This window comes from Prionailurus bengalensis, chromosome D2 (genome assembly GCF_016509475.1).
Source record: "Prionailurus bengalensis isolate Pbe53 chromosome D2, Fcat_Pben_1.1_paternal_pri, whole genome shotgun sequence".
Classification (NCBI taxonomy): Eukaryota; Metazoa; Chordata; class Mammalia; order Carnivora; family Felidae; genus Prionailurus; species Prionailurus bengalensis.
In genome coordinates, this window is record NC_057351.1 from 37,364,142 (window position 1) to 37,379,473 (window position 15,332).

At 51.3% G+C, this 15,332-nt stretch overlaps 1 protein-coding gene across 34 annotated transcripts in view; it reads right to left on the reverse strand.

The window, feature by feature from the left end:
• Positions 1–7,368, reverse strand: part of KCNMA1 (potassium calcium-activated channel subfamily M alpha 1) — a 733,580-nt gene extending 726,212 nt beyond the window's left edge. For 18 of the 34 annotated variants that reach the window (XM_043596655.1, XM_043596654.1, XM_043596648.1 and 15 more), the window contains exon 1: positions 6,802–7,337. In XM_043596655.1, the coding sequence (XP_043452590.1) occupies positions 6,802–7,179 (378 nt within the window). In that variant the 5' untranslated portion in view covers positions 7,180–7,337. Of the gene's footprint in view, positions 1–6,801 lie in introns of all 34 variants that reach the window. The other 16 variants (XM_043596637.1, XM_043596640.1, XM_043596642.1 and 13 more) reach the window with 3 other exon arrangements.
• Positions 7,369–15,332: the final 7,964 nt, after the last annotated feature.

Genomic DNA, 15,332 nt, shown 5'->3' on the forward strand with positions numbered 1-15,332 from the left:
ACTTCACTCATAGGAGGACTTTAAGAGACAAAACAGATGAACATAAGGAAAGGGAGACAAAAATAATATAAAAACAGGGAAGAAGAGAAAACATAAGAGACTTAAATATGGAGAACAAACAGAGGGTTACTGGAGGGGTTTTGGGAGGGGGGATGGGCTAAACAGGTAAGGGGCACTAAGGAATCTAGTCCTGAAATCAGTGTTGCACTATATGCTAACTAATTTGGATGTAAATTAAAAAAAATTAAATTAAAGCAAAAAAAAAATAGGCTTTTTTTTTTTCTTCAGGGAGGGACTGACTGGAGGGTGGGAATGATCCAGATCTTTGCTACTCTAAGTGTGGCCTGCACAACATAGGCACCCGCCCTCCCCCGTGTCTTGTCAGATGTGCAGAATCTCAGACCCGACCCTGGACCTGCTGTCAGAATCACAAGCTGCATTTTTAATGGCTACCCCAGGTGATTCTTATGCATATTAACACGTGACAAGCCCCGGGACCAGACAAACACTCTCTCCAGCCCTCCGAAGCAGAGATCTGATATCCCAACTGAACATTCCTTGAGACTTCTACCCAGAATGCTAAGACACCTCTGCCTGGGAGGGGGAGAGTCCTTCTCTGTGTGCCCAGGGCCAGGATTCCACCTACTTAAGTAGCATTTCAAAAAAGGAAGCACTTTTGATCTGCTCCCTGCCATGCACTGAAAGGCTGTGGAATCTCAGAGGTGCTGCAGGAGGCCTGGCCTTGCCTGACCCCCAGACACGGGTCCATGAAGGCCAGTATTTCCCGCACAGCCCAGCAGCTCGGAATCACTGCACAGACACAGCCCTTTCCACTGGAGGCACAGGGGCACCCCTCCAGGGACTCCACAGCTCTGAAGTCCCAAGATGGTGGTGTTGCCTGCTGTGTTTCAAAAGTTAGCACATGGCCACTGCCACTGTGAGCTGGGGCCCCCCTGCTGCCCAGTTTGGGAAAGAGGTCCCGGCACTGCAATCCAGTGCCAGGCGGTTTCAGCAGCACGTTTCTCCTGCCCCGGTGAGACAGAGAGAGGGACCCAAAGCAAGGACTTACTCCGTGCTACGAGACACCCAATGAATGTTCCCCTCCAGGAAAAAGGACAGGAGCAAGGCAAAGAAGGGGCCCACTCGGCCTTGGCCTTGGAATTCTCTCTGCCCCAGACCACGTGATAGGGCAGCTCTTCCTCTCCTCCTGACACATGTTTGGATAAGTCCCCAGGGCACCTGGATACAGAGTCAGCCCAAGGCTTTAGGTCACCAGTGTCCTCCTAGGAAAGTCTACAAAATAGGGCTAGAGAGAGAACCTACCCCACAGGGCTGTGCTCTGTTACAATCCCCAATTTGCAGATGGGGAAACTGAGGTGCAGAGCAGTGAAGTCCTTGCCCAAGGTCACAGGTGGACTCAGGTACTACACAGCAGTCTTGACAGCAAGGCAAGGCTGCTCGAAGTGAGCCCGGTTAAGAGCAGTTTGACCAATTTCTCTACTACAGGGCTTCTCCCCACCTGTGATCCGACTCTTCAAGGGGGTGCTCAGGTATGCCAAGACTCACAACATTTTCCGCAAGGTAAGTGCAAGGACAAGTGCTCCACGGAACGCACTTTGGGAAACAGCACTGGGAGGAAAGCTGGTCCTGTTACAGAGAACACTGCCCAGGAAACTGTGGCATTGTCAGGGGAACAGGTCTACGAGCTCTGGACTGGGGTAACGGGATGAAAGTCCTCCCTTCTCAATGGTATGACGTTGGCCAGCCCTGCTCTCCTACCAAACATTTCACACCCTCTCGGTCTATCATTCCCGGAGCCCCACAGCGTTAACACTGGTCAACGCTAGTCCACTGATGTCCCCACCATCAAAACGACAGCTGTCCTGGCAGGCCCCCATCCACGGACACTTCCCTGGCTGCCCCTCCCCAATCTTCCAGCCTTGCCACAATCAAGAGCCATGAGCCCAAGTCTCAGTGTCACCCTAGCTGGTTGTTTGACCCAAAGACGGTAGACTTCAGAGTATAGAGGTTGCTTTGGGTTCAAAAGTTCTATTTGTTGTCGTCTGTGCCCATCTGGGGCCAAACACGCAAGGAATCAAAGAGAAAACAAACTCACCACTTTGTGAGCTATTTACAGGAAGCCTGCTTAGTGCCAGGCATTTGCTGGGTCCTGTATACCCATTATTGCTACTCCTCATAAGCATCCTACAAAGTAAGCATCATTATGCTCTTTTTACAGATGAAGAAACCAAGGTGCAATATGGCTAACAGCCAAAGATACCCTGCTAATAAGATCCAGGATTTGCACTTGGGTCTGACTGCTGAATCTCTACTGAAGTGTGCATTTGCACAAAGAGAGCCAGGAATGAGCAGCAAAAATCTCTCTGCACGAGGGAAGGTCAGCTCTAACTCCCCTGTGACTGGGACCTGAGAGCTTCTCCAAGGCCACCCTAAGTGACCTGATCAAAGAGAATTATCTGAAGGTCATCCAATGCAGGCAATCCCCAAGACGAGATGAGGCTGCAGGTCTGATCTGGAATCAAGAATTCTGAGGCACTGGAGCTCCAGTCCTGATTGGATGCATCGGGCCAGACCCTGGGTAATTACCAAGCCATAACGGGATCTGATGTTTATATTAGTCACGAACCTGACAGAGAAAACGTGTTGTTTTCTCAGACACAACCATGGAGACAATACCTCAATAATTCATTACATGCAGACCAGGTTCGATCAAGCACAACTTCTACAGGGAGGACAGCTCAAACTGAGAGCAGGCGAGAGCCTATGCCTGGCCACATCCAGGTCCCCCAGTGAGCCACAGCTCCATTGAAAGCTGGACTCAGTTTCCCCAGGCTAATCTAAAGAGAAGCAGCTTGTGTGTTGGAAGAGGAAACACACAGAGGCACTCCAAGGCTGAATTCCTAAAGAATTTGCCAGAAAATTACAAAACACACTCTGAGCTAGAAACTTTACCCATAGTTTCTCAACTCCTCCCAACCTCTGACACCGAGTCACGGGGCAGGAAGGGGCATCAGAAGTCAGAGAATTCAATCTCCACATTTTAAACACAAGGAAAAAGAGACCAGAGATGTTAAATGACTTCTTCAAGGTCATGGCCTTATCCAGGCTGCCTGAGCTGCTCGCTGTTCACTACAGTTCACAACTGGATCAGACCTCAAAACATCACAGCCTGGTGAACACAGAGCTCTGATGAAACCCAACAGAGAAAAAAACAATGACGTGAAAAAGTATAGCAAAGAACACAGTACCGGATGATTGTGCCCAAGTTCCCAACAGGGGGCAATGTGATTAGTTCTCTCATTTCCTGGAAAAAAAAAAAAAGTCCACTCGCCATTCTTTTCAAAGTAGTAAAGTCACTCACCATTTACAATTCAGAGGCCAAAGGTACTAATGCTGAGATGCCCCGGGAGGCACGTCCATAGTCTCGGGTTCCTTTGATCAAAAAGGAAGATTGGGTTCCTTTGATCAAAAAGGAAGATGCCGTCCTAGGGGCCAAATACTTGTGATGTCACAGTGCCCTGATGAAATTTAGTTCCCATGGAATTTCAGATGCTAAAAAACCAGGCCTCCATGGGACCCCAGCTGCTGGTCAAACCGTCTTGGGACTGAATGAGGGTGAGGGTGGGCACATCTGAGGGCCGACAGAATTCTATGCCCCAGCAGTCTACGTTTGCTTGGGAAGCCCAGCACTGGAATAATTATTCCAAACTTAGGCCAAATGCATTCTTCTGTACCGCATCTCAACAACTAGCAAATACTTGGAAAACAAAAAGAATATAAGACAAAAAACCAGGATGGCAGTAAAAATACAGACCTCAGGGGTAGAAAGTAAAGCTTAGAAGGGGCCTAAGTTACTATTAATGGGTGTAATGAGCCAGCTACACATGGTTTAAGTGAGCAAATCAAGGGGCAGTTATTAAGTAACTCTGGGAATGTTTTAAAGTGGACTCTAATGAGATCAAAAGTGACCCGACCTCGTGCTACGTTGGCCTCACATCCTCCCTCCAACTGCAAGTGTCTCTCATCCCAGGTTGATTTTTTTGTAGAAACTTGCAGTGACATCAACTCAGCAGGTCTTGAAGCTACAAAATAAAGCCTAAAATATATAGGGATTATTTTTTCTCATGATCATTGCCAAAAACCTATTTACTTAAGAAGACCGACAGAAGTTATGCTTGGTCATCACTTATGAAAGAGATTCTCTACGTGAGCCACCCAATTAGCATTTCATCACAGGTACTGCAGTGGCATCCATGAACCCCTAGAGTAAAAGGACTCGGAAGCCGTGTTTAAAACCCCAGGATCACAAAAATACCAAAACTTGTTTTGACTCGCTGAAAAAGTTTTCACTACGATCAAGAAGGCCCCATTTCTTAAGCATGAGGAGGCTGTTCAAAACTTCACCAAAACATGGGGCGCCTGGGTGGCTTGGTCGGTTAAGCGTCCGACTTCGGCTCAGGTCATGATCTCGCAGTCCGTGAGTTCGAGCCCCGCGTCGGGCTCTGTGCTGACAGCTCAGAGCCTGGAGCATGTTTCAGATTCTGTGTCTCCCTCTCTCTGACCCTCCCCCGTTCATGCTCTGTCTCTTTCTGTCTCAAAAATAAATAAACGTTAAAAAGAAATTTAAAAAACAAAACAAAAAACAAAAAAAAAACAAAAAAAACTTCACCAAAACCACTTAGTCTAGAGAACATTTTAGATGCACAAATCCAGGAGTTCTCTCTCCCCTAAGGGCAGACACTGACCCTCAGTAAAGGAAAAAACAAACAAACAAACAAAAAAAACCCTCCAAGACGAAAGACTGCGAGAGAAGGAGGAGACGAGGGAATGTGTGGTCAAGATGTTGAAGAAACAGGTAAGGGGCACCTGGGTGGCTCAGTCGGTTGAGCCTCCGACTTCGGCTCAGGTCATGATCTTGTGGTTTGTGAGTTCAAGCCCCATAATCGGGCTTGTTGCTGTGAGCTCAGAGGCCACTTTGGATCCTCTGTCCCCCTCTCTCTGCCCCTCCCCCACTTGCACTCTCCCAAAAATAAATACTAAAAAAAAAAAAAAAAAAAAAAAAAGACACAGGTAAGAGAAAGGCTAAGGCAGGAAGCACCATCTCAGGGTCTTGTGGTTCAGATTTTGCTTAACCTGTTTGCTTCTCAGGAATGTGGGAGATTTCTCACCTGGACAAGGAAGGAGAACCCCCATGGCAGAGGAGGTAACTCCAAAGAAAGCTGGCTGGCCAACATCTGGAAGCCTCCCGAGAAGTGGGAGGAGAAAAGACAGAGATGGCTTTTATTTTTCTCCCTTATGTCCAACACACCAGTATTTTCCAAAACACAAATGTGCCTGCCACAAAACTCAGCTGATCTCCAGCACCCAGCGCCGTGTATAATTAACGATCAGGAGAGGGAGCCTGGGTTCGTCCTCGGTATTTCACCCAGAGCCCCCCGCTTCCCTACTTCCCATAGCAACTAAGGAGACTGCGACAAGTTGCCGAGTCCTATGGAAGTTTGAGGGGTCCTGGGATTCACTTTGCTAGAAAAGAGGTGTGAAATATCCCGACCAAGATCTGCCTCCACTTCGCACTGTTCGCCAATTCCCCTCGATCTCCCCTCCCTCCGAAAATGTTAGCGCTGTGAAGTCCCCTAGGGTGGGACTTACTCAAACACAAAGCAGCTCGGTCCCTCTTTTTTCCAGTTCTCTCTCTCTCTCTCTCTCTCTCTCTCTCTCTCTCTCTCTCTCTTATTCAGTTTTCTGTGAAAAACTACCCCAGCCCCTCACCCTCAGCCATTGGGAGGATGGGGGGGAGGGGGGGAGGAGGAGGGCAGAGGACATCTCTAGGGACACGGCGACAGACCAGGCAGTCAGCCTAGCAACCATACTTAAGGTGTAGTGAGCTTCGGTGCTGGTGGGCGTCTATGCGCCAGGAATAGCTTAAGCCGACATCCAGCCACCTCAAAAGCGCTGGGGAGGAGGCTCCGCGCGAAACCGCGGCCTCGGAGGCTCTCGGGCGGACCTCCTGCTCCTGCTCCCCGCTGCTGGCGGCATTTCCGGGCACCTAAAGGGGGTGGCTTGGGGGTCGAGAATACACAGGCTGAAGAACTTGGGGTGGGGGTATATTCCAGAAGAATATCCAAGGGATGGAGAGGAAGGTGACATCAGATGTGCGCCCTTGCCACATTCCTAAAGTGGCAGCCTCCGCGGGCTGCCTCCGAAACTGGGATGCATCTCCCCAACTTTCCCTCTCTGTCCCCGAGATCCCCCACTGCCTCTGGCCAGGTTCCTCCCCTGGGATTCCCTAGTCCAAAAGATTTTCTCCCTTGTCCAAAGGCTTTCCCCCTTCCTTCTGACTCCGCGAACTCCTGTCCCCAACAGGTTTCTAGAGTGCGGGCTGCCGGGCTCCCCCTCGCCCACCACCAGGAACGCGGCCGCCGCACCCGGCACACGCACCCGGCGGCCCCCCGGGGCCTCGGGGCCCGCGGGCTCGGCTCTCCCCACCCCGCACCCGGCAACCGAGCGGCGCGCGTCCCCCGCCCGGCCCCAACCGCGGTCGCCGGCGACCCCACCGTAAACAAGGGGACGCGGGACCGGGCGTCCGCGTCCCGGGGCGCACCGGCTGGGGGCAACTCCTCTGCCCGGGCGCACTGCCCGCCGCGCCGAGCGGGGCGCGGGGAGAGCGGAGGGAAGGGCAGGCGGCGCGGGGAAGGCAGGCAGGGATGGAGGGCGGCAAGGCGCGGTGAGGAGCGAGGAGGTGGGCTGGCGCAGGGGGCGGGCGCCCGGGGCACGCGTTACCTTCGTCTTGCCCCCGCAGTGGCAGCAAACGGTCCACAGGTACTTGAGCGTCCGCCAGAGCAAGATGATGAAGAGGCCCCCGAAGAAAGTCACCATGGAGGAGGCCAGGAAAGCCCACCACATGCGCTGGCCCCGGCTGTCGCACGGCACCTCCATGGTCACCGGGATGATGAGCGCATCCATCTTGGGCTCGTGGACCGAGGACGAGGAGGAAGAGGAGGAGGAGGAAGAAGAGGAGGAGGAGGAAGAGGAGGAGGAGGAGGACGCGTCTAGGCTGAGATGGTTCGCGTGGATATTGCTACTCATTCTAAGACTGCTGCCTCCGCCGCCGCCGCCGCCGCCGCTGCTGCCGCCGCCGCCGCCGCCACCATTTGCCATAGCTAGCAACGGGCAGCCGGCGCAGGGGCTCGGGGGAGCTCCTCCCGCCGCCAGCGCCACCCCGAACACCCATCAACAGCCATATTGCTGCTACTGCTGCCGCCGCCGCCGCCGCGGAGCGCGGGGAGGGGGCGGGGAGGCGCCTGGGCTCGGGGCGCTGTGCGCGACCTGGCGGGGTGCGCCGAGATATATACGGCGGGCCGCCGCCGCCCGCCCTCCCCCCGGCCGCCCGCCCGGGGGGGAGGGGATGGAGCGCGCGGGCAGCTCCCCGCCCCGGCCCGCGCCCCGCTCGCCCGGGGCTGCGCCGGCCCCGAGCGCGGAGAGCGAGGGGGCGCCGCGGGCCGCCCGCGCCCGGGGTCTGCGCCGCCCCCGGGCCCGCCCCGGCTCTGCGCGCCGGCCCGCCGTGCGCCACGCGAGTGCGCTGCGCTCCGGCCCGGGACCCTCCCCGCGCGCAGCCCGCGCCGCTCACCCGCCGCTCCTGGCTTATTAGGTGGCAACTAGTTAATAACGGGTAATCAGCCCCCTCCGCCGGGACACCCCCGCGCCAGCCCGCCGTCCCCGGCTGCGCTCGGCTCCGGCTCGCCGCCCCTGCACGCGCCGGGCCACGGAAGGTCCACTGCGTCCCGCTGCCAGGCCGCCGCGGCCGCTAGCCCATGCCCCCAGGGATCCCCGAGCCGCGTTGCCACGCCGCTGAGCCTCCTCGGCCTCCCCTCGCTCTTCCTCCTCGCCTCCTCCGGCTCCTCCTCGTCCCCGTCCTCGCCGCCCGAGCCTCTTCGGCGCGCTCCCCGCGCTCCCCGCAGCCGCCAGCAGCAGCAGCTGCAGCAACTGGAGCGGGCGCGGGCTCAGGCCGCCCGAGGCGGGAGGGGAGGAGGCTCGCAGCGCCGGCTCGCCTCGGCTCGAGGCCGGGCAGGGGGCAGGCTGATCCCTCGGCGGCCGCCGGGCGCGCGCCCCTGACCCCCCGAGAGCAAGGGAGAGCGCCCCAAGTCAGGGCGCGGGATCGGGCGCCTCTCTCCAAGGTGCTGCGCCCCCACCCGAGCGACCCGCGGGGCCCCGAGGACGATGGCGGGGCACCCATGGCAGGCTGTTTTTACCAAAGGAGCCCCCGGTGGGGAGCGAAGGAGTGACCAGCTGTCGACACACGGCCGGACACCTCCAAATCCTCGGGCCTCGGGAGTGAGGAGGACCCTTCTCCAGGACACCCTAGTTCGACTCCCCCCCCCACCTCGGGCCTCTAATTCGTTCTTCCCTCCCCTCTTCCTAGGTGCCCCAGTGCCCCACGCACGGCTGGAGGCTGGAGGGTGGTCTGTGGCCCCTGACAGCAGCAGGTGGTTTTTCTGCCTGTTTTTAAGCGACAGAGGCTGCCTGAGAGGAGAGATGAGCAGGGTGGGGACCTGGCCTCAGGGATGGTGCAGGCTTCAACAGACAGTAGAGTTCCCCAAAGTGTTCCTTCCCCTTCTTATCTAGCCCCAAGCCTCATCGTGGGAGGAGAGCCACTGGGAGAAGGGGCACTCTAGGCGCCATCCAAGCCTGCTTTTCCCCAGTTAGGGTCTTCCCCCCTCAGCAGCCTCTATCCCTACACCACAGGGGAATACCTCTTCCAAAGCTCTGGGAAATTTTGCTCCCTCTGTACACTGCCCTTCAGAGCTCTTGGCTACCAGTTGGACCACAAGGTTTTCCAGTGCTAATTAGAAGGAAGATGGTCACATTCTCCCTTCAGTGGTTTCCCCAAAGTTTCCGGCTCATTAGTTTAAGCCTAATTGGAATTATCAGGTTCCTTTCAGCCCTTCCTGTGGTGAGGGCCAAGTTAGCAACCTTAACTGTGTAGGCAGGCAAGTGCTGCTTCTGCCTGAGCCAGAGGACCACCCCCCCCCCACCCCACCCGCCCTTGGAGGATGCTGGGGAGGACCTGGGAAGGGAGGCCCAGCTGGACAGAGAGGCTGAAGGGAACGTTTGCAGCTTCTCCAGACACATTCAGAATATGTTCACTGGGCTCAAGACACACACTCATTAGAAAAGGGTCAAGGCCAGCATCAAAGGGGGAAACAGAATGAGTAAGAGCTCTTGAATATTTGGTACTCAAAAAACAGTGTTAAACCTCCTCCTTCGTGCTCAGCAGCCACACAATATATCTGTGCTGCCTCAGTCCATGCAAAGGCCCTGGGTTCTTCCCAGCACTGGGTTAGGGGTCAGGCCTGGAAGTGCCATGAAGATGTGCAAGAAGGTAAACCGTGACCTTGAGATTCCTTTGATTTGTTAGCCTTCTAAACAGCTGTACTTTGCTACCTTTGGGCCTCAGCATATGCCAGGAACACTAAGGACTTCCCTTAAAGCAAGTACAAGATTTAAATTTTGAAAATAAAACACCCATAGCATAAAAAGAGCAGAGAAGGATAGGATTGTTTGCCCAAGGGGGTGTGGAACCCCCAGAATGGATTTCCTCCCTCCTACAACTGAGCTTCCGCAAACCAGTGAATCCCCTCCAGGCCTTCCTGAACAGCCCCCACAGCCTGAGTTCCCCTACAACAGTCTGGGGATACTAGCAAGAAGCCACCGGTTGCCATGACTTCGGTCACCCCAACTGCAGAATCCCCACCAGTGTATCTCCTCCACTGTCACCTCCACCACCCCATCGTCCTTCCACAGGGTGCTGGGAGGCCCTATCTCCTGCTCTCTGCACACCTCTGCCTGTGCTGGTTGAAGCTTTTAGCAACTTCTGTGTCATACAAAACCCAGGCTGAGTTGGGATTCCTCAGGGTCCCTCGCTGTGGTATACCCTACCAATCCTACAACCCCAGTCTCACACCACCTCCCAGGATGGCCCGACCGGTAGGCAGCGAATGCAAGAGTGCCACCATCCACCAGGCTCACCTGCCCACCTCTCCTGCTACCTCCTTATCATCCACCAACTTCAGCACCAGGTTCGGAAAACCTGCCCCTGGCCCCACTAATTGAGGAAAAAGTTATATACAGAGGGAATGGAACCTCAAACTTCAAAGGAAACTTAGGTGCCTGCTTCCTCGTTCATAAAATTGGAATATAAACATGAACTGCTCTACCCACTTACCCACAAATAACATTGGTTATTCGTAAGGTGAAAAAGAAAACATTATACAGATCTTGGCTGTGACCCAAAAAATAGCCAAACTCTGACCAGATGTTCTGACCCCAACCCAGTACTTAATGTGTGTGTGCATGCACCAGGCCATGGGGGAGAGGGGTCCAGATAGGACTATCTCCCTGCCCCCTGCTTTGCTGTTCCGCACCCCACAAGTCCCCTCAGTTGGGATGAGAACTGAGGCAAAGCGTTCCCGCTCTCTGCTGCAGCGATTAACACTACGACCTGGAGGGCCCCACAGCCAGTCCCCAGATGGACTCCAGGGCAAAGTATAGAGAAGCACTTCCAAACAGCCCCAGTGTGTGTCCCCTCTTGTAGGTGTGTCTGCAGGCTGGGAACTGAGGGCCACTGCACAAGAACTCAAAGGCTAACCACAAATAGAAACTTCAACCCCCCCCCCTCCTAAAAACAATACAGGCCATTTATTTATTTCTAAATACATTTATAAGCTTCTCAGGGGGGAGGGCAGCCTCTTTACCATGTGAACATGTGCCTATCTCGGCTTTCAAAGCAAACCAGGGTTTCAAGTTTGTAAAGTATTCTAATCTGAACTATCTCAACTGATTTAAAAGAAATAAAAGTACATTAACATACAAATGAAAAAAGCAGAGCAACTAAAGTAATAGCCAAGGAGGAAAAAAGAAGCTTATTTACTGAAATGTTGGCTCAACATCATAGTTAATGTATAGATTTCATCTTTTTCCTGCCTAGACCCAGTTCCAATACTCCACGTAATAAATCATGATTTTGTTATGCGGAAGCCAGGGGGACACCGTAAGTGATCTAGCGCCCTCTGGTGACCATTTCTGGTACTTGACATTATTTGGTGAATGCAAAGGGGACCTATTAAAATAGTCAGAAATTTGGTGTGAAAATTCCAAAGAAGAAAGTCCTGAAAAATCCTGCAGCCGCAATAGTATTAATTACCCAATTGCCAGCCCTACCAACATATAAAAGTACTGTGATAAAGGCGGTTAACAGGGTTGATATTGTTACCATGCTTTGATGTCAGATCTTCTAAGCTGTAACTACCCTTGGCAACTTACCACTTCTTAAATTACCATTGTGGTTTGTTCTAAATGGTTAAAGTACTCTCCCCTTCCTTGTTTCCTTCATTCTTTATAATCTCTTTGTGCCATAAGAAAGGACAGTAGCCATTCTCCCATTTTACAGGTAAGAAACTGAGTCTTAGATCTGTCAAGTTACTGGGCATGACAAGAGCACCTTACCTTTGGAGCAACGTCTCTCTTTGTGACTTAAAATGAACAAGAGTCCACCCCTGAAACCATGCCCAAAAGCCTCTGAGGTCCAGAAGGAAGCATTGGTCCCCAGGATGGAGAGAGGGACTCAGAGAACAAGCTTGGAGGGATTTATTTATAATAAATATTTATTTTATGTTTATTTCTGCTTATGAGAATAATTCAGACTAAAAGAATTTGGAAAATAAATGTTTCATAAAAGAATAGAATCCCACAACCTACCAATAACCATGATTGATTTTTTTACATTTTAATGTTTATTTATTTTTGACAGAGACAGACCAAGTGTGAGCGGGGGAGGGGCAGAGAGAACGGAAGACACAGAACTCGAAGCAGGCTCCAGGCTCTCAGCTGTCAGCACAGAGCCTGACAACACAGGGCTCAAAATCACAAACTGTGAGATCATGACCTGAGCTGAAGTCGACCCTTAACCTACTGAGCCACCCAGGCACCCCACCATGATTGATATTTTCATATATTTCTTTCACATTATGTCCTTAACAGGGGTGTATTTTTGAAAAACTAAGGGTTAGATTGAACATCTAGTTTTTATCCTATTTTCCCTTAAAATTAAATTGTGAGTATTTTTCTCCATGTCATGAAATATCACCAAAAAAACATGCTTTTTAAAATAATTGATTAATATTTCAGTAGATGGCATATTCTGAAATGTAACATCTTTTTAAATAAGTCCTAGAACTTATGTGTAAATGATCCATAGTAGCCAAAAAGATGTCCTGAAGAAGATTGCCATTAATATCTGTACATCCTAGATCCAGTCAGTACCTGTCTTCCAGGGAGAGTGCATGTGTGGTCCAACCCAACTGTGGGACACCTCCCAGCCTTGCATTGCACTGCTGGCCTCATATCAGCCAATGCTGAGTGAAGAATGTGAAGAATAGTGTCATATCTTCCTCTGTCATTGTCCCCAGGGCCAGCCAAGATACAAACTTGCAAGAATATAGTCTTCATTCCCCTAATCCTTGGCTGGGTCCCAGTACACCTAACTCAGGGGCCGAGGCGTGGTTTGAATTCAACTCCCACCTGCATTCTTCCCGAGTTTCCGAATAACAATTCTGCAAATTCCCATTTCCCTTTCATTCTGTGATCAGTGCTCACCAGACCAGAAGGCCAGGACTACAGGCCTTGCTTCTGGGAAGTAGGCAGGGCAAAAACTAGTCCACCCATTTTTCTGGTGGGGAAAGAAGGAGCCAAAAGTGAAGAGATGACTCCTCGATATGACCCAACTCGTTCCTACTTCCAGACCAAGAGACGATTTTGGTTTTTGTGTTAAGTAGACTGCACACCCACCATGGGGCTTAACCTCACGACCCTGAGATCAGGAGTCACATACTCTATAGACTGAGCCAGCCAGGCAGGTGCCCCAAACCAAACCAAGAGACTTTCTAATCCTTTTGTGAGAAGGTCCCTGATTTTGTCTTTGTAGAAACAGTGGTTCAAGATCTGGGCAATCTAGCACGGAACTCATCTCTCATGCTAAAAGGCGCTCTAATGACTGCACCATAAAAGGGACTGTGCAGATGAGCTGAGGGCTTCCCTCCTGCCTCTGCCTGGAAGTTTGTGTCACATTGGCACGCAAGGACAATGCTGAGACCATCCATCCCACTCAGAAGCCCTCTTGAGAATAAGGAAAGACGAGTCGAAAGTCAGATATCTGTGGGTTTCATTGACTTCTAATTCCGACTGCTCCTTCGGTGTCCACTTTGGGCACAACATTATCCAGAGCAGGGTCCATCCCTTCCTTTCACACTGACACCTGGCCTCCCTGGAGGTCACGTCCCTTCTTCAGCTTTAGTATCTATCCCACAGTTGTCAAGCTTTCTACTTCCCCAAAGATGAGAGAATGATTTCATGGCTTCAAAAATTGTAAACGGTGATATTTTTATAAGAGGTAAAGCTACCTGTATGAAATCAAGAAATCCTGCTTCTGCAATATTTTTGCAAAAATCAAACAAGACTCGACAAAAACCCAACCTAGCAATACCCTGGGAGTTGAAGAAGAATGAGACATAAAGGCAACAGACCAATAAACTAGCCACTGAGTGAAAGAGGAAAGTTTATTAGAAGTCTTTATGGGGGGGCGCCTGGATTGCTCAGTGGGTTAAGTGGTTAAGCATCTGACTTCGGCTCAGGTCATGATCTTGCGGTTTGTGGGTTGAGCCCCGCGTCGAGCTCTGTGCTGACAGCTGGGCCTGGAGCTACTTCAGAGTCTGTGTCTCCCCCTCTCTCTGTCCCCCCTCCATACTGTCTGTCTGTCTGTCTCTCTCTCCAAAATAAATAAATATGAGACAAATTATTTTAGGTATTTATGGAAGGGGCTTGCCATGTTTCAGCAGAAGAACACAGATTTCCAGAATTTATGAAACACTATTCTAGAAATATAGCCTGAGTATAAGAAGGAGAGGCAGATCCTCACCATTGGCCAGAACCTGAGTCCTTGAGTCCGCCACCTAGGGAAGTTTTTCCAGCGGACTCTGCATGGCCGTTCTAATCCAGGAGAGCAGTGCCAATTGCCTGGCCATCCCAGCAAATCCAAACCCAGAGAGGAGTGACCTCTGGTTTTTCCAGGTGCTGAAGCCACTGCTGTTTGCAAACATCCCGTGGGTGCTTTACCAGCTCCTTCTTTCTGGGGACCTCTGACATGGGCTTATATGAGCACAAACTTTAGATACTTTAGATACTCCTGGAAAAACACCTTGCACTGTGTAGCTGGAACGGAGCAGACTGTTAGAGGCAGATGCTGCCAGGTACGTGGCTGTGTCTTTGCTTTCAGAAAGCCTCCAGGAGCATCCGGACACTGTGCTAAATGAATTTCCTGCAAGGTGCCACACTGAATCAGAGGCTTACAAAAACATCCTTTTGGTTATCTATCAATCTCATTTCGCTCTTCCCTCCCTATAACAAAATTGAAAGCTATGCGTTGAACAAAGTAACCCACAAGCTGCCCTAACAGTCCTGGGAACTCCCTGGGTGATGGATAGTCATGGACTTAAAGCTTTTTATTTGACTTGCTCTTGGCTCTTCTATCAAGATCTGTCTTGGTGGCACTCTACTGAGACAGATTGGCTGGGATGCATAAGTGGCTTTTATTTCAGAAGGCAGCACATATTCTGTTTAAAGTACAATGGCTCAGATGGGAAGTCCAGCCCCTCTGTCATTATTGTAGAAGTTCAATGGTTCACAATCTGGTGGCTATTTAAATGGCTTCCTGTTCAATTCAATGGGGGAGACCATTTAAGTCAGAACCAATCTGGAGACTGAAGGAATTTATTCTCACACTGCACCGCCCAGAGGGTTCACTCTGCTCTTTCATCCATGGGTCTTCCAGGGAGACTGGCGTCACCTGCACTACCTGGGAGCTGAGATGACAAGCAGAGAAATGGCATGTAGGCAGCCCATGCCCCCTCCTTCTAAGGCAGTAACAGTCACGATTATCCCCATGATTGCCACATGACACATCCCCACATTTAATACAAGCATTTCTCCTATTCTTAGGTCATCTTCACAATTTCACTATATCACCAGGCTACCTTTACTAGTATTTAACATCTGTCTCCAGTTGACTCCTATTATTTATTCAAATTTATTGCAAAAGGAAATTTTGTAACCCTAGCTTTGTGGAACACTAGCATTGCCATAAATAGAAGGTAAATAAATGATCATGAAAACCACAAATGAGATAAAAATATATGGATACAAATAATGAATAAGAGGAAAGTACAAAAATAGACATAATGAATAAAAACGATGTTATCAAA